We start from the raw sequence: 26,873 nt of genomic DNA, 5'->3' as shown, positions 1-26,873 counted from the left end.
GTGTGTGTGTGTGTACCTGGGTGCCTCTACAGACTGGCCCTTCTGTAGCTTGATACTGGAACGATTGAACGAAGAGGTTTTGTTGAGAGCGGCAGCTGAGATAAAGAGACAAAACACCCATGAATTATCTTGCCAAAATAAATAAACTGCATGGGCTAGTCTGGGTAGTGTGAATGTGTATATTACCTGGATGCGTAAATCCACTAATGGGTTGCATCATAGCGGGTGCTCCGTTGGCTAGGGATGGAAGGGGTGGCGTCACCGATGCTACCAGTGGAGGAGACACGCCTGGCACTCCTGGAGGCAGAGGGGGCAGGGGCATGGGAGGCACAGCTGGCAGGCCAGGCATTGCACCCATACTGGGCATCCCTGCAGACGGCAATCAAAGACATATTGACTTATTTTATAATAAATTATAGCATTTTTTTAATAGAATAAAATAATGGGACATTATGGCCATATCCTAATTATGTTGATGTACTGCTTTAAATTTACTTAATGAGCGACTATAATTTTTTTAAAGGACTGAACCAGAATCTAAGACAGTCCTGAACAAGGTACTTATTTTCTTGGTCCTAATTTTTAAGTTAGATACATAAAAATGGTCTATTTCATTGGTCTAATTTAAATAGAAAAAAATAAGACTGATTACCCCTTAGTTAACTGCTAGTTGCTCAAAGTAGTTCTTTAGACACAGTTTTAACTTAGTGGGTAAGTTTATCCACTTTTCTGAAGAGTTTAGCTGAACCTGATCAAACTCACCGGTCTGTAGTTTTCCAGTAACCCTGAAGAACTTATCTTGTTGATTAGCTTGTTATGGTTGAAGCTAAACACTGCAGGAAAGTGGACCTTGAGGGCCAGAGTTTCCCACCCCTGATCTAGCATACAGTCTTTTCTAATGTAGTCCTGATCTATACAATGTCTGATCTGAATCAGTCATTCGCAACATAATGTATGTATACATGTAGTATTTCTCTTTTCCCTCTCATTAACTGTTATTCTTGAAGAACATGCAGAATAAGAGTTGCCTAAATTAAATGTAATATATCAACAATTCCTCTTTCATCAGAATTAAAGAAGAAATAAGAGAGGAAATATCTTATCCAGTATGGAGAGCCTTTGAATATTTGTGTTGGACATGGGTGGGGCCTTTAAGTCAAAACGTCTGAGAACCACTGGTCTAAATGGTCTTGGACTAAGATTTGATTTGTCCCAATAAGTTAAGCCATCAAAATGAGAGTATTTTGTTACCAAATGGAGGCTGCGGGGGTATGGAGATGGGCTGCTGCTTCATGGAGGGGGGCAATGAAGGCGGGAGGGGGTGACCCTGCAACTTCAGTTTTATCAGCTTCATTGCGATGGAAAATTCAAGCATGTCCATCTTCCCATCGTTGTTCATGTCGGCCAGAGCCCTGTGAAACATTAGGGTGATTTTGTGTTACATTTTATGATATTAAGCAAATTTTTACTGCATTATTTTTCAATAGTGTAATGTTTGCTACCCTGGTTTTGTTTCTTTGTGTATGACCCTGTGCGCCGTCTATATCAGTACCGGTCATTTTTTAATTTTTTTTTTTATGTCTCACCAATCTCTCCAAGGCTGCCTTTATTTTATATAAAATACAGTAAAAACAGTAATACTGTGAAATATTATTACATATTAAATGAACTGGTTTCTTTTGTAATATATTTTAAAATGTAATTTATTTCTGTGAAGGCAGAGCTCATTTTTCAGCATTATTACTCCAGTCTTCAGTGTCACATGATCCTTCAGAATGGCTTCATGCTAAAGAAACACTTTTGTGCTGTTTAATATTTATGAGGAAATTGTTTCCCAGGATTCTTTGAACATAACGTTCAAAATAACAGCAACTATTATTATAAATATAACTTTTTTTGTAACATTTATTAATTTCATACTGTGTCTTTTTTGATCAATTTAATGTGCCTTTGGAAAATTAAAAGTTTTGAATGGCAGAATATCATGATTTCCAGCTAAAGCGGTTTTCAACGTTGACAATAATAAGAAATGATCTTAGAATGATTTCTGAAAGACCATGTGACACTGAAGATTAAAAAAAGGCCTGCTAAAAATTCAGTTTTGCCATCTCAGGAATAAATTACATTTTAAATGAATCTATGCTTTATTGACATGCCACTTACTGTATGATGAAAATTGTGGTTTTCTACTGTGTACCACCTGTATTATTATGTTGGTTATCAGTATGTTTTTTAAAAACACAGATGTAGGTATATTAATCTTATAAATTGTAATGAAATATATGGTTATAAGCTATAAAATATAAAAGCTGTTATATTTTATATATATTTTTCAGTGAATTTCTGGCAACAACAGCTGCTAGTTTTTTTTTACTGTACATTTAACGGGATATTCTTTACAGTAGATTGCAATTATTGGCCAGTAGCACATAATGGATTGTGAAAGTAGTGCTCTGGGATTATGAATGTATGTAACACAGGAATTGTACCATATCTGGGCCAGGATGGGGGGAGGTAGACCTGACTGCAGAAAGAAATTCCTTGCCTGATCACCTACAGAGAAAGAGGAAGGGAAAATAATGAAATTAGTATGCTTAAGTGTATATCTTGTCAACAAACATGTTCAGGGTTTATTGACCGCACTTGAGTGACATTGCCCTATGGGGCGAGTGATCTGCTGGCTACAGCTTGAGTAAGAAAATTTAGTGTGCTCATATGTTATCTAACCTATCAAGCTGACTTCCTGCTCTCATGACAGCCTATACTGATGATAAACTCAGCCCGGATAACCTACATCTTCACTTTTACAACCTACCAACCAACACCGCAATGAGACGTGAATGTGAGAGGTTGTGCCTCTGCTGTGTTAAAAGCAAAATTATGTAGTGGCTTTGATGACCTTTTCACTTTCCTCTAAACAGTTTCCCTCTTGACAACAGGTGTTTTCTTCAGCGCGCGCACACACACACACACACACACACACACACACACACACACACACACACACACACACACACACACACACACACACACACACACACACACATGTTGGTCTATGTGGTTTACAGGGACTCTCCATAGGCGTAATGGTTTTTATACTGTACAAACCGTATTTTCTATCCCCTTACACTGCCCCTGCCCCTAAACCTACCCATCACAGGAAACATTCTGCATTTTTACTTTCTCAAAAATACATCATTTAGTATGTTTTTAAGGCCATTTGAATTATGAGGACATTTGATATGTCCTCATAAACCACATTTATAGTGTAATACCAGTGTAATACCCATGTAGTTATACAAATTTGTGTCCTCATAAACCACATAAACAGGCTCACACACACACACACACACACACACACACACACACACACACACACAGCCTTTATACTCTCAGAGCCAAAAACAGACTCAATCTCCGTTCCTGTCTGCCTGTTGGCCACTCACAATTTCAGCCTTCCTTCAGTCAACACAAAGAGGCTCTTTGAGATCCACTGGTCAACAGGAAACTCACAAGTACCATCTCTTCAGTAGACATCCAAAGTCCAGCTGGGACAAGCTGGTTTTACTGCTCGAGTCTTGTGATTTTGATTGGCCCTTTGGAGGTTAATTTGACATGTGTCTACACCGCACAAACATATTATGAAGTTTGTTTTGTGTACAATGAACATTGATTTCAATGCAATATATGAACAGTTTGGCTAGAAAACATGTTCCAAAATTTTCCTCAGACTGGCAAAATATTTTTAAAGAAAGTCCAGTGAGACAGACTGCTTTCTATAACAGGAACAAACATGTCAAAGTGTCCACTAGAGACTCCGAAAACAAACAGCCTCAGCAAAGATGACAGAGAAATGACCCTTTCTGCAACATGCCACACCCTGATCTGTTTCCTTCTCTGTATTTTTCCTCTCTCGTTGATTCTGTTAACATTATACACTGTCACCTCACAACTGAAACTTTTACTACATATTAGCAGGGAATCAGACCAGCATTGCGCAAACGTTTACACAAGCATTAGATGTTTGCTCTTCTGACTAAAAGTAAACTTGGGATGGTTTGTCTGTTTCATCTGAGGAGGTACTGTGACTGATATTAACAGTTCTCTGATTGTTTTTTTAATAGTACTTTAAGGGATGGGACACACCAAGCTGACAGTTGGTTGAGCATAAGTTGCGCGGCAGTTTTTGTGGTGTGTTCTGCCCCGGCGGCTTTAGTTCCAGTCGATTGAGCATGTTTATTTAATAATCTGATTGGCAATTCGGCATTGCAAACCAATGTAGGAGAAGAACAACTAAAGTGGCAATCCCAAGCAACAAAGACAAGAGGGTGCACAAAAGTGGCACTTATAAATGTACCTATATCTTTTTTTTCCAATATGTGAATATTTACAACATATGTAGCCTATTTACTTTAAGTGAAACAAACTGATCAGCTTGATTCATATTCAAAACGTTAAGCTAGCACTGCCCTATTTATGGTTTGTATATTTCGTATGGTTTGTATATATCCATGGAATTTTTATTAGCATGGTGGATGTGTTTAAAAAAAGAATGATGGGAAAGTGGTAGTTGCTTTTGTTTTTCTGTTTTCACTTAATTTGCTCCATCTCTCTGTGTCTGTGTATCCTACAGAGAAATAATAGGCATACAAATCTGACTACCACAAGTCTTTGACTGACTGCACAGCTTGTGGTCATTTGCAATGGCACAGAACTCAAAGGATTTCTTCCCATATTTCAGAGAGCATCAAACTCCAAAAGGGTTTTGGCAAACATCAGCACTAATGAGAGTTCTTTACTTTTCTCATAGCAAGAAAACCAGTGGTGATTACCTGTGATGAAGCCAGCAGGTGTGGGGGTCAAACTGTGGAACTGCTGGTCATATTTGGCTCTCTCGTCCACAGATATAACCCATGTATCCGACCCCCCTACAGAGACAAACAATCATCAGCATCATGATTAAACGTGTTCAATCTGCTAACATTTTCATTAAGCAGAGGTCACAGCTAAACACAAAACAATTCTTACTGACATTATTGTGTAAAAAAACAACCCTGAGAAAATCCAGAGTCATATACGGTGTAATCTAGTATTCAAAATCTACCATAACAGGGTCAAAAATTAACACATGCAGAAGAAAATGAGAGTAAAAATCAGCATTGGGGAGTATATAGCTGGTAATATTTTTATGAATTCTAGCAATACAGTGTTGTGAGAAGATGAACGTGAATGACGCTTGGGACAGTTAACAGGCCAGTGCTGCATAGGCCTTGCTAACTGAAACGTTCAAGCGCAAAAAGAATCCTCGTAAACATTGTCAGTTTTTGTCTTAAGTGAGCATAAACAGTTGAGAACGAAAACGTGTATCAGTATATTGCACCTGTGCATTAGCTCTTAAAGTATCCTAATATATAGGCTATCTGCTGCCAACAATGTCCTTGATGTTAATCAAACAACAAAAGACACACAAAAAACACTCAATGCCCCTGACTTAATAATTTTTATAACTTTAATAAGAATTAATCTATGTTTAATTTTTACAGTGAAGACTGTTATTTTACATTTGATAACTTAAAATGTCTGTACCTGAAAATTGTGAAATTAAAAAATGTAAAATGTTGTTGTCATAACTTTCAGTCAAATGTCCAGGCACCAACCAGGCATGGCAAAAGTTACTTTTAGGTCCTAACCTTAAACAAAGAGTTTTGAAATTTTGTAAAACCTAAAAAAGAAATAAAATTACTCAATTAAAAACAAAAGGACAGACTAAATGTTAACCGGTATGAGGAAAAACACGTTTACTCATCTGAACATGGTAATTACATTAGATTAATAGATTACTCTCATTATTGATGGCTTTATCTATTAGTTATTCCAGCTCTAGATAATATCATGATGCATAATAATTATATTTAAAAAGTTAATCATTTGAATGACTTGAATGATTTCAATGTATATAAATAACCCACATTAAAACATAAATGAAACGCACATATAAAAGCCAAAGTGACAACAGTTGTGAGGGTGTTTCTCTTCTATTCAAAGACTCTTTCAGACATTCACTGACTCACTTGAATTAATTCTCTCTTCCTCCCTTTCTCTCCCAAACACACACTGCACTTCATACACACATCCAACCACCTTCAATCACAAACACACGCGTGTCAGTCAGTCATTCGAGGCATCAACTCACCTCCGAAGGGCGTGGGAAACTGAGCCATGGTTCAGTCCGTCAGCTGCCGTCCAGCCTCAAACTCCTGCAAAACAACACAAAGAAACCTTGAGCTTTCATTCTAACGTTTAAGATTTTTAATGTTCATATTTCATATAATCTAGTAGTGCTCTAAACATTTATCAGCACTGTGTATGCACACACATTTAATCACGTCTTCTTAAAATGAAATATGTGCAAATAACTACACGGACACAGCGGAACGTCTAATCATGAACGCGATGACATTATTTGGGATTGGATTATTCTGATACACCGAAGACAATGATGAAGACGTCCGGAAATTCAAAGATCAATGGGCAAAAAAGTAACTATATATTTTTTCAGCGCTTGCATCTCCCCGTTATGGTAAGAGGCGGGACCTTTCCGGGCAAAGCGCGCTAAGCTGCTGTCCAATCACAACACGGGAAGCGCTGGCCCAATCAGAACCCGTTTTAGCTGTTTCTGAAGGAGGGACTTCATAGAACAAGGAAATCATCAGGCCGTTTTTAGGACAGAGGAAACAACGCTGTACAGATAAGTAAATTGTGTGAAAAATACTGTGTTTTTTTACACGCGAAACATGAATTCATGTTATATTGCACACTGTAAACATAATCAAAGCTTCGAAAACACACAGGAACGGAACCTTTAAGAGACTAGTGCTATTATTGGTTGTTGTCTCTACACAGCATCATTTTGTGGGGTTTTGCAAACCTGCATTAATTCTAGTGTGGAATTTTTCTACTGCAGTATTTCCTCTCTCAGTCAGTAGAAAATGTGGTTAACAGTAACACCCGGTCATGCATGGGGAAAAAAAATACCGTCATATACCGCAAAACCAGTAATATTTTTAAAAATACCATGATCTAAATTTTTGGTCATACCGCCCAGCAAAACGTTCATGCCCTCAACCTCTAAGAAACAACACAAAGAAACAAGACACGGCTCATCGCCCTGAAACGCAAAGTCACTTGTTTTAAACAAAGAAGAAGAGACATTTGAGTGAATCGCTTTTGACCTTCAGGAAACTTCCTGTGAGAGGAAGGACAAAGACACACAACTCTCCACAAATAAATTCCCGCTTTCTCATTAAGGGCACTTTTACATGACAAGAAATGTGCTAAAAAATGTAATTGAAACTTTTTTTGTGTATAGACCACAACAAAACGAACATCAAAACGACACTCTTCACTCGACTCAAACTTCATTGTTTTCAAAACTTTGTGCTTTTTAGGCCCCCAAAATGCCATTATTAAAATTAAGCCAAAATATCCCAGAAATGGTTGTTGTTAAGTCATTTGAAGCAAGAGTCTGTGCAGTAGTAATTCTGAAGTGGAGCCACAGTATCACAGTCCAGCCCATACTCCCACAGTCTCAATCAAAAGAACTGCAGTCAATCATGAAGTTACACCCCTTTTTATGAATTCAAATAACTAACTAAAACCAAACTTATTGAAAACACCTTTGAACATGATGAGAACTACTTAGTGAGAGAAAGCTTCAGAAAAAAAAGTTAAGTATAATTGGATTATTTAGTTTGGCTCACTTCCCATTTAATTACATGGAGAGGGTAGGGGTGTGACTTGTCACTGGTCTCACGCTTCAATACGAGTACGATTATCATGTCAGCGATTCAGTTCGATATCATGATGTATCACAAGGCATTGCATTCTCAATTTTCAATATTAATGCACATGGCGATATTTTTGCCAATTGAATACAAGCAGTCAGATATATGAACTCCTTTTTTATTTTATCTTCTCTAAGAAAAAGCACAAAAAAACTAAAAGGGATACTTCACCGCTTTTTCATATTAAACTATGTTATTCCCTTAACTAAGACGAGTTGATACATACCTCTCTCGTCTCAGTGCGTGCACTTAATCGCTCTGACGCGGCGTGACGATCTGATAGCATTTAGCCTAGCCCACTAAGCCCAGTTCATTCACTATGGTACCATTCAGAGATCAAGTTAGAAGCGACCAAACACCTCCACGTTTTTCCTATTTAAATACAGTTACACGAATAGTTGAACGATCAAGAATGGTGACATAAAATAAAACATGCCGCTTTTCTAAGCAGATTAAAAAGGAGAACTATAATTTATGGCGGAATAGCACTTCTGAGAGTACTTCGACTCGGCGCAGTAAAAAGTCACGCCTGAAACATCCTCTCTCACATCTCCCCCTCCTGCTCTCATTTCTGTCAATAGGGGGAGGGGGAGATGAGAGGGAGTATTCCGCCATGCATTATAGTTCTCCTTTTTAAGCGATTAAGACCACGTACTATGACAAGAGAGGTATGTGTCAACTCGTCTTAGTTAAGGGAATAACATAGTTTAATATGAAAAAGCGGTGAAGTATCCCTTTAAGTCTGAACACAGCAAACAACAGGACCATTTAGAACTAACAGACACTAGTGAATACTAAAACAGCCAAGTAGTGCATTTAAGTTACAATAATGTTCATTGTAAATTTAAAGGGAATTCATTGTGACAGACTTCTTTGTGAGGATGTTAGTCATTAGTACAATAAACTTCATCAGAGGAATTCCATAGATGTACAATTTTATATTTATTACCAGCACCACAACCCACCAACTGTATATATATATATATATATATATATATATATATATATATATATATATATATATATATATATATATATATATATATACACACAAGGATTATTAGGAACACCATACTAATACAGTTTGACCCCCTTTCGCCTTCAGAACTGCCTTAATTCTACATGGCATTGATTCAACAAGGTGCTGAAAGCATTCTTTAGAAATGTTGGCCCGTATTGATAGGATAGCATCTTGCAGTTGATGGAGATTTGTGGGATGCACATCCAGGGCACGAAGCTCTCGTTCCACCACATCCCAAAGATGCTTTATTGGGTTGAGATCTGGTGACTGTGGGGGCCATTTTAGTACAGTCAACTCATTTTCATGTTCAAGAAACCAATTTAAAATGATTCGAGCTTTGTGGCATGGTGCATTATCCTGCTGGAAGTAGCTATCAGAGGATGAGTACATGGTGGTCATAAAGGGATGGATGAAGACTCATCAGACCAGGCAACATTTTTCAACATTTTTTTTCAACTGTCTAATTTTGGTGAGCTCGTGCAAATTGTAGCCTCTTTTTCCTATTTGTTGTGGAGATGAATGGTACCCGGAGGGGTCTTCTACTGTTGTAGCCCATATGCCTTAAGGTTGTGCGTGTTGTGGCTTCACAAATGCTTTGCTACATACCTCGGTTGTAACGAGTGGTTATTTCAGTTATTACAAGTTGTTCTTCTATCAGCTGAATCAGTCGGCCCATTCTTCTCTGACCTCTCGCATCAACAAGACATTTTCACCCACAGGACTGCCACATACTGGATGTTTTTCTCTTTTCACACCATTCTTTGTAAACCCTAGAAATGGTTGTGTGTGAAAATCCCAGTAACTGAGCAGATTGTGAAAAACTCAGACCGGCCCATCTGGCACCAATAACCATGCCATGCTCAAAATTGCTTAAATCACCTTTCTTTCCCATTCTGACATTCAGTTTGGAGTTCAGGAGATTGTCTCCTGAACTCCACCGACCAGGGCGGCAGTGGCTCAGTGGTTCATTTCGGTTGTCTATAAACCGGAAGGTTGGTGGTTCTATCCCTGGTTGCACCTGACCAATTGTTGAGGTGTCCTTGAGCAAGACACCTAACCCCAGCTGCTCCCGACGAGCTGGATTAAGTGGCATAGCTTACATGGCTGACATCGCCGTCGGTGTATGAATGGGTGAATGTGAGGAAAAAATGTAAAGCGCTTTGGATGGCCTTAGGGTCTGTTGAAAGCGCTATATAAATGCAGTCCATTTACCATCTTGACCAGGACCACACTCCTAAATGCATTGAAGCAACTGCCATGTGAGTGGTTGATTAGATAATTGCATTAATGAGAAATTGAACAGGTAATAATCCTTTAGGTGAGTGTGAATATATATATATAGTAGTACTCATTTACAGTAAGTTTGACAAACAAATAATCTCAGTAACACACTTGGACACAAAACAATGAGAAAGTAAGAGAACTATCTGAAGGCTTGACTGGGACTGGTTATCTCCCAGCTGTGTAAACACACACACACACACACACACACACACACACACACACACACACACACACACACACACACACACACACACACACACACTCTAACACACAGTCTCCAGCAGAGACACCCAGGGCACCTTGGCCAAAATATTTTAATCAGTGCCAGACTGCGCTCTCGCTCTCTCGCTCTCTCTCTCTCATTTTTCCTCCACCCTTTTCTTCCTTTCAACTCCTGCATAATGGAATACATTGCTCTGCCTCCACAGGGTCCAATCACAGCGCAAACTGAAAGGGATTTACAAAGCAAACAAACATGCAGTAACTGAGAGAAAAAAAACTGTTGTAGCAATAGTAGGTAGTACAATAAAAAAAATATATATAATAAATTATTATAAATGATTGATTTGTTCACATCATTTAATTCATTAGCCCTCTTAACTTTCCCTCTTGCTTGCAATCAAAATTACATTACTCCTCTGACTCATCCTGCATTTCTTTCTTGTTCAAGCCGTTTCTTAACAGCTTTGGAGCCCCAGTTAAAACTACCAAGTCAGAAATTATGCGTAATACGTAATGTCAAAGAGGTAAGATGATACTGGAAGAGATGTTTCAATTATTAGAAATAATGGAATGTACTGTAAATAAAATGTGATAAAAAAACAGATATACACTAACATGGTTACTCAACTGCTGATTTCGATGACTGTTCTTCTGAAGAGCTGGCAGAGAATAATTGCGAAACTGAAGTTGTGTGGAAATCACAATGTTTCATCACTCTGACCACCAGATCACACCGCTCTGCCTTCAAAAACGCTGATGCAGGAATGTGCTTCATTTCACATCATATACAGTATCTGTCTCACATTTGAATGTGAAGCAGTTTTATGTTGAAAACAGAACTATCTAAAGTATTTTTGCAATTTCTCTTATTTTTACGACTATTTGCTGAAATCCATTATGTCTGAATGGCGCTGGCTCCAGGGTGTGTTTGTACTCTGAAGCAGAGGGGTATTTCTCAAGATGGAGGACTAAGCCCTTCATAGAGCCTTGACTCAATACTGAAAACATCCAGTTCCTCTGATTAAACAGGACACTGGTGACTCACACGCTCTCTCTCACTGGCAGAGCGCAGTGTCAAACACTGCAGTGCTAGTGACACTGCCACACAGTAGAACCGGCCCTTGTCACAGTCCTGCTAATGACCGTAAGTGTGTGTGTGTGTGTGTGTGTGTGTCTTTGAGCATCTGACCTACTTTTTCCTGTCACCCTTTTTCTGATTCAAATGAAGCTTTTCCTCGGGACAATGCTCTCAAACACAGCCAATCTGAATGAAAGCCCAGGAAAGGGAAACTTTCTGCGGAACACAGTATGAAACACAAACAAACCAATGCTTTCAGACGATCTGCATGTCTCAGACAAATTTAGTTTTACTCCTATTCATTCACTCCTGCCTCAATGATCCAAATCCGGAAAACTGAACCAAGAGAGGGCGGGGCAAAGAGAGCAGGGATGAAATCACAAGGTAAGATGAATGTGGGTGAGGAAGTTTAATTGCTGCAGTGATGATGTATAAAAACCCAAAAACATTTTTGCATTGTCTTGTGGATTATTGCACAAAATAAGCCATGTGACTAATAACAGCATTTGATCATTATGGTAATCTTATAAAAGTAAAAACTTATGAATTTAAGCATTTAATACTATCAGCATAAGTAAAAAACTCAACGTAGTCCCTATTAGGCTTGGGCAACGTCTACTAAATTCTAAGATCTACTGTGAGATCTACTGTCTACTGCAGAGGTGTCAAAAGTACTCGCATTCATTACTCAAGTGGAAGTATAGATACTAGGGTTTAAAAATACTTCTGTAGAAGTTGAAGTATCAACTCAAGCTTTTTACTTAAGTAAAAGTGTAAAAGTACTGGTTTCAAAACTACTTAAAGTATAAAAGTAAAAGTAATGTAAGGAAAAAAATGCCATTAAAGACAAAAGCTTAGGCCACACCACAGGGGCCTAAAGTGCACAACCCCACCTCAAAAAAAAAAAATTCTAAAGGCCATAATGACTATAATGTTATATTAAAATGTTAATGTTGAAAAATTTGGGAGGCACTGGCTACCTGTTTCAGCCGCATACCCATTGAAAATTAATGCATTTTAGTACAATGGAAATATACCTTTATTTGTACTGCTGAGCATTAACATGTGTTTCGTGAAGCGGAAGATATGATGACTAGTTGCCTATAAGTAATGTTATCAATAACTTTTATTGGAATGTAAATGTAGGCTACATGTGTGATCAGTGTTGCCAGATTGAATCGACGCTTTAGAGCCCTACGGGCCCTGACTTTTTTTACACCCCTAACCTCATACCCACTGTTGGCCGCTGACTGCTTGGTTGTCACTTTAAAACAAATTAACAAACAAACAAATTATCCAAACATTTTTCTAAGTTAACTTTAATAAGGAAACTAAACGAAATATAACTACTTGGACATTACAAACAAAGCTGAACTATTTTAATGACTGCAGGAGTGTGTCATAAGAAGGATTGTGCAGGGCCTGTGCAGGGCTCAAAGCTTAACACCACAGAAAAAAAAACATGGCCAAAACTTTAACTGCCAAAATAAAATGTGATGATATTTTATTGAATAAGCCACTTTAAGTGCAAACAGTGCCCAATATAAGGGTGTACTCACACCCGAGTATGAATGTCCTCCCTCCCCACTCACACGCTGGCCTGCACTCACATAGGGTTTCAGCATTCGTGCCGGAGCACGCTTACGTCATTATGGTGCGACGGTTTCGGGATAAACAGAAAGAGCGGCGCTCTCTGAACACAATGGAGTCCATCGCTCTGTTTTCTTTGTGGATAATTTTGTGTCGTTTGGTCCACGGTGGTCCACAGCCCTCTCACAGCCTGTTGTTAAAGAGATGTGTCGCCTAACGCCGCATTCACACGGGGCGTAGGCGTTAACGCTTGACGGAGGGCGTGGCTGAAGCTGGGTGCTGACGCGATCGTCATAGTGACAACAGCCAATCACATTAACTTGCCGCTTGGACCAAAACACAACACAAAAAAGCACCGTTTTTGGTTGTATGTGCGAGTGCGATTGCCCGTGTAGTTGTTGTCAGCGCACTGCACAGGTGCACGAAGCTGTTAAGTACATTAAATCCTGAAAAAGCGCCGACAGCGGGAAGAAAATCACGTAGTGGTCCAGGAGCTGCATCTGGATTTTTAACGGTCTATGGTCTGGATGGTTCACGGAGCAGTAATGAACACAATTGGCTAGCGTCTGCTGAGGATATTTGCATACGGCGATCTGATTGGATGACGCCTGAGCTGGCGCTTGAAAAGTTGAGATTTCTTCAACTTCTGCCGCTTGCAACGGGAGTGAAGCGCCGCGACCCACAATTCAGTTCGGATGATGTCACCCATTCAAAGTAAATGGGAAGCGTTAACGCCTACACCCCGTGTGAATGCGGCGTTAGTGGCGCGAAAATGTTCACGTAATCGTGCTGCTCGAGGTTTGCAAGGTACCAGCTGAAGTGCAGCAAGGACTTTGCAGCTTTGATTACGGACTCCAGCACGGTTAGCGCTCACACTGCATGCGAACCGCGCCCGAGTCCAACTGAATCGCGCTCTGGCCCACCTCTTCCAAGCGGGCCAGGGCCGGCTAATCGAGCCGCGCCCGGGCACGGTTCGGAGCACTCGCACTAGTCAAACGAACCGCGCTTTGGTAGTCAAACGCACTCGGGCACGGTTCAAACTGGCTAGTGTGAGTACACCCTAAGAGATCAGAAAAAGCACATAATTAACAGGCATTTCACACGTTAATAACACACCACTGCCAAAATGCGTAATTCATTGATACTCTACAATAATGCGGCAATAAAAAAATAACAATGCGCTTAGCTTTGCTCTGACAAAACTACAGTAGGCTACCCTTGTGAAGTTCATAGAACATGCACTTAGTCCAGTCAAAACTTATTCATCATTGATTCAAACCTCTTTCAGCAGCTGTTGGGGTTGCTAGTTGCAGATGTCCTGAATGTGTATATTATGATGGACAGGAATCATGATTATATTTATAAAGAGTCTTCGAGTCACAGGTGTAATCCACGTTTGAGAGTTTGCTCTCCCACTCCTAAATGTAGAAACGGCTTGTGTATATATATATATATACTGTATGTATGCCACTTTAGCATAGCAATCACTTGAATATACTTCTACGACGAGTTATCACGCTAAAAACCTGGCTGTCATGAATGAGCGCGTCTGCCTGCTGATCGCTGATTGACTGAAAGTGCGTGCTCGTCCGCTGGAACCCGCCCAATCTGGCAACATTGTGTGTAGGGATGTCCCGATCCGATCACGTGATCGGAAATCGGGCCCGATCACGTGATTTCAGACTCGATCGGAATCGGACGTTACATCCCGATCAGGACTCGGATATGTATATTCTGTGAGACAAAGTGAGCACTTGCACCGCGGTTCATCTCACATCTGATGACGCAAAAATATAGGTTGTAACTTGAAAATAATGCTTTATGTATTGTAGGCGGCTATGTTTCTGTAGATGGATACACGTGCTGGCTCCTCAGTGATACATTACAACAGCGCTAATAAAAGAAAACCGTGGGCAAAACGGTCTATCTGTGTAAACGTTGTTCAATTCATGCGAGTGCTGCCGTATTGTCATTGAATATGAGCAGTCATTTTCACTGTCATGTGTAGAGAAGACGCGAATGAGAGCGCGCGCGTTGATCTGTCTCTGTGCATCACCCGAAAGAGCGCACTCGTCTCACAGCGCGCAAATATTGAGTTCTCTTTCAAGTCTTGTGGTTAAACGGACCAACTCACACAAGAAGTATGTCAACATGTCCATCTTGATGAGTATCCAAGCAGACATATAGTCTGAATATGCTTTAAGAGGACTTTATGCAGCCGAGAAAGACGACGCAGAGCCTTCCATTAGGTCTTAAAGGGGCAGTAGCCGTGCTGTCTGTTTAATGTCAAAGATAAGGAATCAAATCACCCACTGCTCTTGATTGAATAGCTTTTGTAAGGTTTAGTCTTTAATTTAAACAGTTAAATATGCATTTTACATTTGATTAGCCTACTTTATTCAATTTCTCTACCTAAAAACTAATGTTACACCTATAAAAACCTGAAAAGCATTGTTAATTACACTTCAGTCAAATTACACTTCAAATATTTTTCCCCCAAAGTTAATTTATGTCATTGTAGGCAGTTATCATCACGATGATTTCATTTCAAGTGTTCGTTTTTTAAATAAGTTTAGTTTTAGTTAGTTATTTGATGCTATAAAAACGGCTGTGTGATGTCATGATTGACAGCTGAGATCGACATCATCTCTGAGTGAAGAAATTGTCACTAAGGCACTAACAGACTTTTTTCGGGATTATTGGGAGCAGATTATTTAATTTAATTTCCATAACTGTTTATTTCACACCAACATAATTAATTGTTCTGCATCTGCAACTCCGGTCCAGGAATTTTTTAATTTTAATGTTGCACTAAAATCCAAAAGTGAAGAATTTATGTTATTTACTACTTGATTGTTCAAGCTACCACACAGAAGTGCTCTGTTTGTTAGAGTTGTTGAGTGTTAAAATAAGGTGAATAAAATAAAAAATAAGGAACATCCTGGTTTGTTTTTTCGCTCTTCTTTATTCCTTTTTTATGTATTATAGAAGTATCGGATCGGGACTCTGTATCGGCAGATACTCAAAATCAAATGACTCGGACTCGGAGGCAAAAAAACCTGATCGGGACATCCCTAATTGTGTGTGATTTGTGCTTTGAGTCATGTGCAGGCGCGATGGATCGCGTAGTAACCAATAAGGTGTTGGAATGGTATATGTTTACACTTCTCATCCAGCCACAATCAAATTCACACTATCCGGATGACGCGATTTATCTGCATAGTTTTTTTTTTAAAAACAAGATGAAATGAAAGAGGAGTAACAAGGCTATTTTTAAATAGTAAGGAGTAGAAAGTACAGATAATTGCGTGAAAATGTAAGGAGTAGAAGTAAAAAGTAGGCAGAAAAATAATTACTCCAGTAAAGTATAGATACCCAAAATTTCTATTTAAGTAAGGCAACGAAGTATTTGTACTTCGTTACTTGACACCTCTGGTCTACTGTGATCCATCGGGGGTGGTGGGGGTAGGGGTGGGTACCGAAAACCGGTATTAAATGGGCCCCGGGGGTGAATTTTGAAAGACCGTTGTATCGATAAGCTCAGACGTTATCGGTTCTGCTGTCAGTACTTTTGAAAATTCACGTGACGTGACGTGACGTGACGTGACGTGACGTGACGTGACGTGACGTGACGTGACGTGACGTGACGTGACGTGACGTGACGTGACGTGACGTGACGTGACGTGACGTGACGTGACGAGACGAGACGAGACGAGACGAGACGAGACGAGACGAGACGAGACGAGACGAGACAGAGACAGAGACAGAGACAGAGACAGAGAGGCAAATGACAGCCGAGGACAGAACTAAACATTCAAGCATAGCCTGGTTACACTTTAGATCTGTGGTAGTCTGATTTTATTTTAGATTTTGGCTTCCAAAGATTATAATAATAATATTTATGTCTAGCGCAACTTAATTCCCTTTGCAGCAGTAGCCTACGTTATTTCTCCATAAAACTCAAACGTAATGACAGAATCAACACGATCAGTAATTGTTGTAAAATAAAGTCAAGCTACTGTTGGTAAATTGTGGGACGCGTTTAATAATAAAAAGAGCGATTAAAAGCACAGAAATGTGCGCAAGAGATTGTTCCCAAGTTGGCGCGCGCTCCGAAACAGCCCACAACGAGACGAGCAAATTACACTTTTGGTTTCACATTCGTGTCTAAACGATCAAATGTACACAAACATCTATGTCAAAATGACCGGCTTGGAGAGTCTCTTAAACACAACACAGTTTGTGTCTAAAATGGACGTAGTTATTATGGATATAGTCGGGAGAAAGTGTAGTGCATCTGCCTATTATCAGTCGCCTATAGATCTGCACATCTGTCTTAAAGAGGCTGCAGTGTAAATAAACATGCTGATGAATTACTGCGAATTAAACAACCAAATGCGAAGAGAAAAATCACTCACAGCTCTTGAATGAATAACTTCAGCTTTAATAAGCATTATTTTGGGTATTTATGATAAACAATGCAGTGTTATTTTACATTTGATTACTAGAATTCTTCCTGAAATGAAAGCACTGTGTAGGCTGTGTATTTTTGTAAATTGTGTATATATATATTATATATATATATATATATATATATATATATATATATATATATATATATATATATATATATATATATATATCAAAAAGTACCGATAAGAATACTAGGGCCCTATAATTTCCGCGATCACGGAATCGCGGACGGAATCGCGGAATTGGCATATTAACGCGGAATCTGCATATAAACGCGGAATCTAAAGACAACAACTAAGAAAGACTGAACACAAAGAAAATGCACTAAGGAGTGATGAGTTAATGGGTTCATGAATATTAATCACATTGTCTGCGTTTGCTCGAACTGATTTGCTGAAATTAAAACAGGGAGGGTAATAGATGAGCGCCAGCCAATGAGATTGCCGTTTGCATGTTAGTCCCGCCCACTACCAGAGAAACCGCCTATCTTGTGTTTGTTTTTAATAGCAGATTATTTCCAAATGAACTGTTATTTTGACAGTAAAATACAACAAAGAATATGGATTACATGTAGCACGTTGATTTTGCGTGGCATTTAAGATTCTCGTTTTTTTTCGTGCATGTATGAGAGAAACGGCGTTCTCAGCAAAGCGACGGCAGGTTGTGCGCTTTCAAACTAGTTTCGAGTTTACAGTACGTCAAATACAGGTACTCTGCGCCAGAGCCATAGAAAAAGGCTGCGCATCCACTGAGCTGAACTGAAATAGACAGATCGCTTGACGGAGAGCAAAACTCGGTTTCTCTGAGTGTTAAGCGAGTGAAAATGTATCTATGTTAAACGTATTCTTCTTAGCCTCTAACACCAGAGGTGGACAGTAACTAAGTACATTTACTTGAGTACTGTACTTAAGTACACATTTTGAATATCTGTACTTTACTTAAGTATTATTTTTTTCTGGAAACTTATGACTTTTACTTTACTAAATCTGAAATACAAATTTCTTACTTTTTACTCCACTACATTTATATCCAAGTCGAAAGTCGTTTCTGTAGCAGCTTTGAAAGTCAGTGGATGATTTTTTTCTTCTTTAAAAGGTGTTTGGATTTTTGCAGAAAGCCTTTCAGGAAACACACTTGTAGAGTGACGTGAAGTTCAATGATTTCCCAGCAATTTTTGAACACTGATCAGTTTATTGCAAAATGGAAGAAGACAAACAAAGTTGATTATGTCTTAAGTTAACGTAAACAGTTGGGAGAATATCAGATGTATAGGATGGATCCGTGCGTGTAGGATCCATGAAGGGACAGCAGTTTTGTAAAGAGCTTTGTAATTTTTATACAAGTTTAAATTAGTTTAAGGTAGTCGTATGCTAGTATGTTGGATGGAGCATCACTGACTGGCTTAAACCATGATGGCATAGTTTACATTCATACGACAACAATAAAATAATGCGCTGACATAAAAAAAAAGAAATGTACTTTTGATACTTAAGTACTTTTGAAAACAAATACTTAAGTAAAAATTATTTTTACAACTCTATCTAACACACACAGACGAGTAAAATCTAAGCATTTATTAGCCAATGGTTTAATGATAGATATTATTTAGTCACCCAGAGTGAAGATTTACTCGCATTGTAAAGGGTTGGATGGACAAAATCAAGTGTCGTGCTACATTTTTTCTCGTTCGAAAAGCCATTTAGTCTCCCTCATTCCCTGAAGTTATACAACTTCTCCCTGCACCGAGACATTGGAAAAAACACACGTGCAATTCACACAGATAGACACACACATCCAGCGGTGGATTCATTAGTCAGGTGACGCGAGACCCCGGGGCCAAAGGGAGTGCAAGTATTAATAGTGTCAACATCACACTCACACTCTTGTCTGCATTCCTTCCAAGAAGGCTTGGGGTCCTACGTGAACAAGCCAGCCAAACGCACCCACACGTTTGCATTCCACACAAAAGCACAACAGTTTTTCCTGGACTGTGTTTGACTTTGACTAAAAAATAAATAAAGTAGAGAAAAAACAGTGTATTTAAACTTCTACCCACAGGTCACTTTCACTACAGAGCCTGAACAGCCACTCAATAAATGCAGTTTCAACCTTTTCAACATCAATACCTGATAGGGTACTAGAAAGCACAGGAACTCGAAAAGAGCAAATCACTGCAGAACCGCTGGTTTCCTTTAAGGGCGATATTCCTCAAAATGATAATCAGGGATGCTTATGGTTCATCTGACACCACTAACAGTTCTATAATTCACTACACAATAAATCACAGACAATCTGCACTCCACCCATATTTAATGCAGTCCAGACACATGCAGAGGAATCCAGCTTAAAATGATAGCACTGATAAACCATCCTAAACAATCTTTCATAACACGCTCCTAGGCTAGTAAAAGATTAAGTATCGCAACTGGTTCACAGATTTATTTCTGATCTCGTCTTATTTGTTCGTTTCCATCTTGAAGCATTTAAGAAAAGCCATAAACACGCACGCAGAAGTGCTTTCTCTGCAGCTGAGGTAGGCAGATCAGCTCAGCTGTAACAGTGAGAACAGATAGTACATCTTCAATGGATTTTACCGGTTTTGTCTGAGCAGAATCTGAGCCTGGATCAGGCGATAAAGAGAGAATCACTCAGGACACTAAACACAACGGCTTCCGGAAGGGGGGCCTGTATTGTTGTGCTTCTGTCCAATGTTAAGACAAGGTTACAGGCACTGCTCTGTACAAGACGCCACACACACACACACAACACGTCTGGTTCACTAACTTTGTGGGGACTCTCCAGAGACATTAGGGCTGTGCGATATTGAAGAAAAATGCAATATGCGATACCTTGTTAAATAATGCGATATTCGATACGCTATTGCTATTAGTGTGTAAAATCTATTTAAATTACATTTTACATTTTTTTTACGAGAATGATCACATTTAAGTGTTTCACATTCTTTCTGGGAAAAGAAAGCATCGCTACAACTTCTGAAAGTGACCAGCAGCGTTTTAGCAAAAATGTATGTAACAAATCTGACAATATAATTTTAACATCAATGTAAACAAACAAAAAATGTAATTGCAAATGTAATGCAGACACGAAAATGAACTGAAGGGATCACACACTTTCAGAGAGGCGACTTGTGCACGTTTCGTGTCTGTCTGTGTGTGTGTGTGTGTGTGTCTGTGTGTGTCAGACAGCACGGGACTGCAAGTTGTTGTTTTTCGCAAGTTATTGCGTTTAATAACTCTTTTTAACATCAAGCAAGTCACATAAGTAAAAAGTCGTGTGCCCAGTCTATTCTCTGCAACATGCATCGCAGCTTCGACCTAAAAGGCTAACAACAATGTTTAAGTAGCCTAAAATCTTTCAGATATTGCGTTCCGTTGCGATATGCATATTGCCATATGTACATTTGCTATATTTCGATCATTTTAATATATTGCGCAGCCCTAATAGATGTAATGGTTTTTATACAGTACAAACTGTATTTTCTATCCCCCTACACTACCCCCCTGCCCCTAAACTTACCCATCACAGGAAACATTCTGCATTTTTACTTTCTCAAAAAAAACCTCATCCTGTATGATTTATAAGCTTTTAGAAAAGTGGGGACCAAGGTTATTTTCGTAAACGAAAACTGAAACTAAGACTAAAACTATTGGTCAAAAAACATTTTCGTAAACTGAAATAAAATTAAAAAATCTGAATAAATAAAAAACTAAAACTAAACGAAACTAACTACTCTTACTAAAAAACTAACTGAAATAAAATAATAATTAGCAAAAATAAATATTCGTTTTCGTTATTAATAAGCTTTCTTTAATGTGGTGGAAAATCTGACTGTGGCGGTTGAGGGAGTGTCTATTGCGCAACTGCGCGTGAAGTGATCTGAGGAGGAGATTAACCGCTGCCCTGTGACGGACGCGTGCAGACAGGCAACACATCGCTAGTCCTAAACGGGAGTTCACAAAGAATCAATGCATCCGTGATAGTGAAATGGGAAATAACACAAGGTAATGAGATGCACGTTGAACTTCTTTTAACTTAAGCTCGGTGTTTTAGAATGCCGTTTCTAACGCGACGAGAGACGCAGGCGCAAAAGTCAGCAACTAGTAGCAAGTACTAGCCTACTGTCCGTTTGAGATTTCATGTTTGCATAATATTGACAGGCTCAAAGGTGTTATCATAATCATTTACTACTACTAATATTATTATCTGTGTGGAGACATTTCCCCACAACGTAGGGAATACAAGGACACATACACACACGTCTGTTTCACTATATAAGTGAGGACATTGCGTGGACTTCCATTGATTTTATATCAGGTTAATGATATATTGTAAACCCTAACCCAATCCCTATCCCTAAATCCATCCCAAGAACGTGCAAAACAATAGATTTAAATAAAAACATGTTTTGGCCGATTTATATGGATTTTTAACTAGTGAGGACCAGTCAAATGTCCTTACTAGTCAGTTATCATAATATTTTACTAGATAAGTGAGGACATTGGTCCCCTTTACAATTATAGCACAACAAACACACACACACACACACACACTCCGCACAACAGTGTGTGTTGGCTTTATTCAGATGACGTTAGCTGTGGTCTTACATTGCTAGCCTACATTGTACTACTGAAGAAATTAAAATAAGCTTTTAATTGTTTAACAATATTTCATCTTTGTTATGAATGAGTTTGTCTGGAATTTATAATTTTTACTTTTATATTTTACGTTGCATTTATTTTGTTCTTTAAGATAGATCCTCTGAGTATTAGCCTATGTCAAAAATATCAAATATAATTTTTTAATATCAAAATATAATTTATTTCATTTTTAATCTCCAGATCGTTGTTTGTATAGGTCATAGTTTGCCTCAAGCTTTTTTGCTCAAAGGTGAAGACCCAACTGTATGCATGTTTTGTAAGACCTTCCTGGGTTTAAACAATAATGCTTGTTTATCAAGTTTTCACTTAAGGATGTTTAGTAAGATTAAACTCTAATCTGTGCAAAAATTAAACTTTGCTGAAATTAAAAACCTTGATTTGGTCTCTACACTTCATTATGGTAACTCTGCTAAACTATAATTACTAAAACTAAAACTGAAACTAAATAAATAAAAACTAAATAGAAATGTATTTGCAAAATAAAAACTAAACTAAAACTAGCAAAACCATTTGTAAAACTAACTAAAACTAAACTGAAATTTGTAGCAAAATTGAAAACGATAATAAAATAAAAACTAATTTCAAAAAGCAAAACTATAATAACCTTGGTGGGGACCGCTGGCTTGTCCCCACAATGTAGGTGATCTCAGGTTTTACTATCCTTATGGGGTCCCCACAATGTAATATAAATAAGGGCGCACACACACACACACACACACACACACACACAGCACACACACACTACACAGCCAGACTAAAGCTTGCTGACCTATAAATACATATAAATTACACTACAATAACAAAATATGCATTAAGATGAGGATAAACATATGGGTATATTGTCAGTGACAATTTATATGCAGCAAACCCACAATTATTGTCCATATACAGTATATACTGGTATGCGCTCCTAAATGTTTAAAATCAGGGGGGGGAGAGAGATTAAAAAAACGAAACTAAACTATTGATAAAAAGCAAAGAAACTATAGCACAAAACTCAACTGCTTGATTTACTTTGTCGCAAAATGTAACTATCCTCTTTGTATAAAGATGGATATTTTGAGTATAATCAATCAGCATAAAGTATACTCGCATAGGGCAATATATACCATATACTATAAAGCATATCTGCTTATATTGTCGTAAAGTGTAGACTATATCAATGCCCAGCTCTAATCTGATAAATATGACTATAAGGTATGAAGATATTAAGATATAAACATCAACAAGCTTGCAATTTTCCGTAAAGCTGCTCTAAAATAATATGTATTTGTGAAAAGCGCTATACAAATCATTTTGACAAGATTTAAAGCCTCGATAATTCAACTGTAGTAGTTTGGGTTCGCAGAGGATGCACACATTATTCGGACAGTAATCATATAACAATGTTGTACGTACACATTATTTAATCAAATTATGCATTTCAAAAATCCCAGACGCTGCCCTAAGTACATACACAAGCTACAAACCCAGCTTTACACTCAAACCCCCAGCAGCAAAGCTAATACACTTACAGGCCACCATTTATAATTTGTTTAGCAAAGAGCAAGCAGGAATAGCTGAAATTATTCAGGCCTTCTGGAGCAGAGCACTGGGGTGAGAGATTGAGGGTCCATCTCTCTCCCTGTTAACCTAATTATCAAGACAAAAAGCTGCTTCTGAGCCAACGATCAAACAAAGAGAAACAAATTTCAAAGTGAGTAGCAAAAGGGCAGCGCGCAAAAAAAGACCAGACGCGCACACACAGAGCTGGCCTGTCATCCATCCTGCTGGGACCGAGCGGCGCACAGTGGATTGCAGATCGCTTTTATCTCGCACCCCAGACTGGCTGTACACCTGTGGGGGATGGGGAATAGAGATTGGCGAATCTATGGATGGAGACGACAGGAAGAGAAAGTGGCCGGATAAACTTGAGGTTGCAAAAAACAGCCTCTAATGACTCATGAACTGAATGGCCTAACAATAAGCTCCTCTTGAGCCTGCACTTAAAACTGAGGCTTTCAAACGCTCCATTATCCTCATCTAAACAAGGCCTGTAAGCACCAAAGACACGGAGCACGTTTACATGAACATTACTTTCAGATTAAAGGCCATTTTCTGATTACATTTTCATTATAAAAAGAGGCTTTTATTCATGTTTAAATAAAATTGCCGCAAACCAGAGGGGCGGCTGGTCACACCGTTTCTACATTTCCGTTCTACTGAATTCCACAATCATACGCATGCAAATGCGGGACACCAGAAACACAAGCTCATGCAAGTTTTGCATTTCAATGTGTTCAAACAGTCAAGTTTGGAGACTGAACTACGATATCAAGTGAAGATGCGTGACCACCAATAGAAGAAATAAACTAACATAAACTGCAGGGGCCTATTGCACAAAACTAGGATAAGGGATTAAGCCGGGATATCTTTGTGATCCTGGCTCAATTTATCCGCTAATATACAGTTATCTTTCATTATCGTTATCGTTCTTGGTGCGAGTGTGCCTTTAGGGTACGTTTACATGACAGTGGTGTACTAAATTTTGCATCCAGATGACAAGCTCACCAAGATATCCTGGCTTAATCCCTTATGCTAGTTTTGTGCAATAGGCCCCTTGTGTGTCATGTTTAAGTGAAGCAGGTTGTATATTTTGTTACATTTTGGGATTAGTATTTATGTTTTTCCTTCTCTTTTTTTAAGTCACTACTGAGCAAAGAAATTTCACATCAAAGTCTTGTTGTGTGAACTAAGTTACTGCATGGCATAAAACGCCTGCACTCTATTCTCATCTGGAAAAAAATTGGAAATGCTTTGAGCATTTTGGTCATATTGAACAGTAGTCTAAATAAACCCATTTATTTTCATTCATCTGCAAAATCTTGTTCATAAGAACTAATAGTAATTCAAATAAACACCTCCTCACCCACTGAATAACATTACCTTGATTTCATTACGCAAATATAAAATTGATATTCAGCAGGTATTTTGAAAAACAAAATTCCAGTATCATTAATGTGACTGACAACCAGGTTAATGTACTTATAAAATCAGAATATGACCAACTTTTGATCATGAGTGGAATATTATCATGCACTCAAAAAGACAGTTATAGAAACACCTCCTTAATATTCAGATGAATTGATATTTACATCTATATGGGTTAAACTTTTACGCTTCGTTGGACCCCTTAAGATAAAAAAAGGGTTGGTAGATCTGATCTTAAATCAGTTTGAGACCGTCTGAGGTCACATTTTTGAGGCATTACTCAGGGCGGCAGGTTTTCCGCTTTAGTCCTGGGATCAAGGAGTGCCTCTATAAACCAGGATTTGATCAGGTTTACAACCATACTGTCCCAGGCCAAAAGGCTCCAGCTGCATTTCTCATAAGATCGTATAAACCTCCCTCCAATCTGACAGTGTTTACATACTACACATGATAGTGGCTTTAGGACAAAGCACCCAAATCCACGGCCAGCCTGCACTACAGGATGAGCCTTAATCACCCTCCTTCAGACATAATCACAGGATAATAACCTCTGTTTCTCTTGGCTATCATCTACTCACGTGTGTATTGACTGCATTGGAGACGAGACGGATATCCATGAGTGGAGACGAGACCTGCAGCCATGTGTGGAGATGACCTGTATCGTTATCATATCATACAGCACATTGGCTAAACTCAATGTTACTAACTTACATCCTACATATAGCACACATTACCTCAGCACTCTCAAGGTCCAAACAGCCCACTATATCCACAAGTTTTACCACAGAAATAATCAGTTTTCGAGCGGCTGTCACTGAAAAAAAAGACGTTAGCCGGTGTGCTAACTACCAATAAATCAGAGCAGAGCTTTAGCTGCAATCTCTGCATGGAGAGAGCGCTTACAGAGGCCTATTTCTATGAATAAGCGACTAGAGGAGAGTAAGGTTAGTAGTATTTTTACTGAACTGAAATGACCGTTGAAGTGACCGCTGCCCTGAGCGAGCGAGCGAGCGAGCGAGCGAGCGAATAAATTCGCACGAAGCGCGCGCTGAAATTCCGTGGATTACTCGCTCGCGCAGCGGACGGACGCAGTCACTGTCAAAAAAAAGGACAATCGGCCTGAGACACACAAACACTCTTACCTCATCATTCAGTTTCCATTATATCTCCAACACTCCGAGAGCGGATAAACTAGAGGAGCATGTGATGGCAGGCGGGGGACTCTTCTTTCCTCTTTTGTTAAATGTGCGAGATAAATCCCAGGCTTATATCGCCGCTCCTTCTGGCTCCTCGTTTCCTCCGTGCAGCTTCGCTAGTAGTGAAGTAAAAGAGGAAAAAAATGAAACCTCGCCGACGTCATTCGGCATCCGTGTGTGTGCGTTTACTGCAGACAGAGGGCGCACTGTGGCCCAAATCAATTCCGTCACAATTTCTCACAAAGAAAGAAATCTGTAATTTTATATTTTACATATAGTTCTGTTTAATGCTTTTACAGCCATTTTATGATATATTTTAACAATTTAGTCACAATGACATATAGTTACTATACTTATACTATACTTTATATATAGTTCTGTTTAATGCATTTACAGGCCATTTTATGATATATTTTCAGTCGGAATCGTTTCCTCACATTATTTCTGTCACACAATCAAGGTTTACAACCATTTTCAGTACTTTTTTATGTTGAACTCCGCTCTGCATTGTGCCTA

At 38.8% G+C, this 26,873-nt stretch overlaps 1 protein-coding gene across 2 annotated transcripts in view; it reads right to left on the bottom strand.

The window, feature by feature from the left end:
- itsn1 (intersectin 1 (SH3 domain protein)) overlaps nt 1-26,474 on the bottom strand; it is a 60,806-nt gene extending 34,332 nt beyond the window's left edge. For both annotated transcript variants that reach the window (XM_067441033.1, XM_067441034.1), the window contains exons 1-7: nt 26,304-26,474; nt 6,194-6,257; nt 4,833-4,928; nt 2,490-2,553; nt 1,252-1,412; nt 187-369; nt 17-95 (exon numbers count right to left, since the gene is read on the bottom strand). In XM_067441033.1, the coding sequence (XP_067297134.1) occupies nt 17-95; nt 187-369; nt 1,252-1,412; nt 2,490-2,553; nt 4,833-4,928; nt 6,194-6,221 (611 nt within the window). In that variant the 5' untranslated portion in view covers nt 6,222-6,257; nt 26,304-26,474. The remainder of the gene's footprint in view (nt 1-16; nt 96-186; nt 370-1,251; nt 1,413-2,489; nt 2,554-4,832; nt 4,929-6,193; nt 6,258-26,303) is intronic.
- Between the last annotated feature and the right edge of the window lie 399 nt (nt 26,475-26,873).

The sequence above is a fragment of the Pseudorasbora parva genome, chromosome 4 (assembly GCF_024679245.1).
Source record: "Pseudorasbora parva isolate DD20220531a chromosome 4, ASM2467924v1, whole genome shotgun sequence".
NCBI lineage: Eukaryota > Metazoa > Chordata > Actinopteri > Cypriniformes > Gobionidae > Pseudorasbora > Pseudorasbora parva.
The sequence above is the reverse complement of the archived record's forward strand: the minus strand, read 5'-3'. Positions and strand labels throughout refer to the sequence as shown.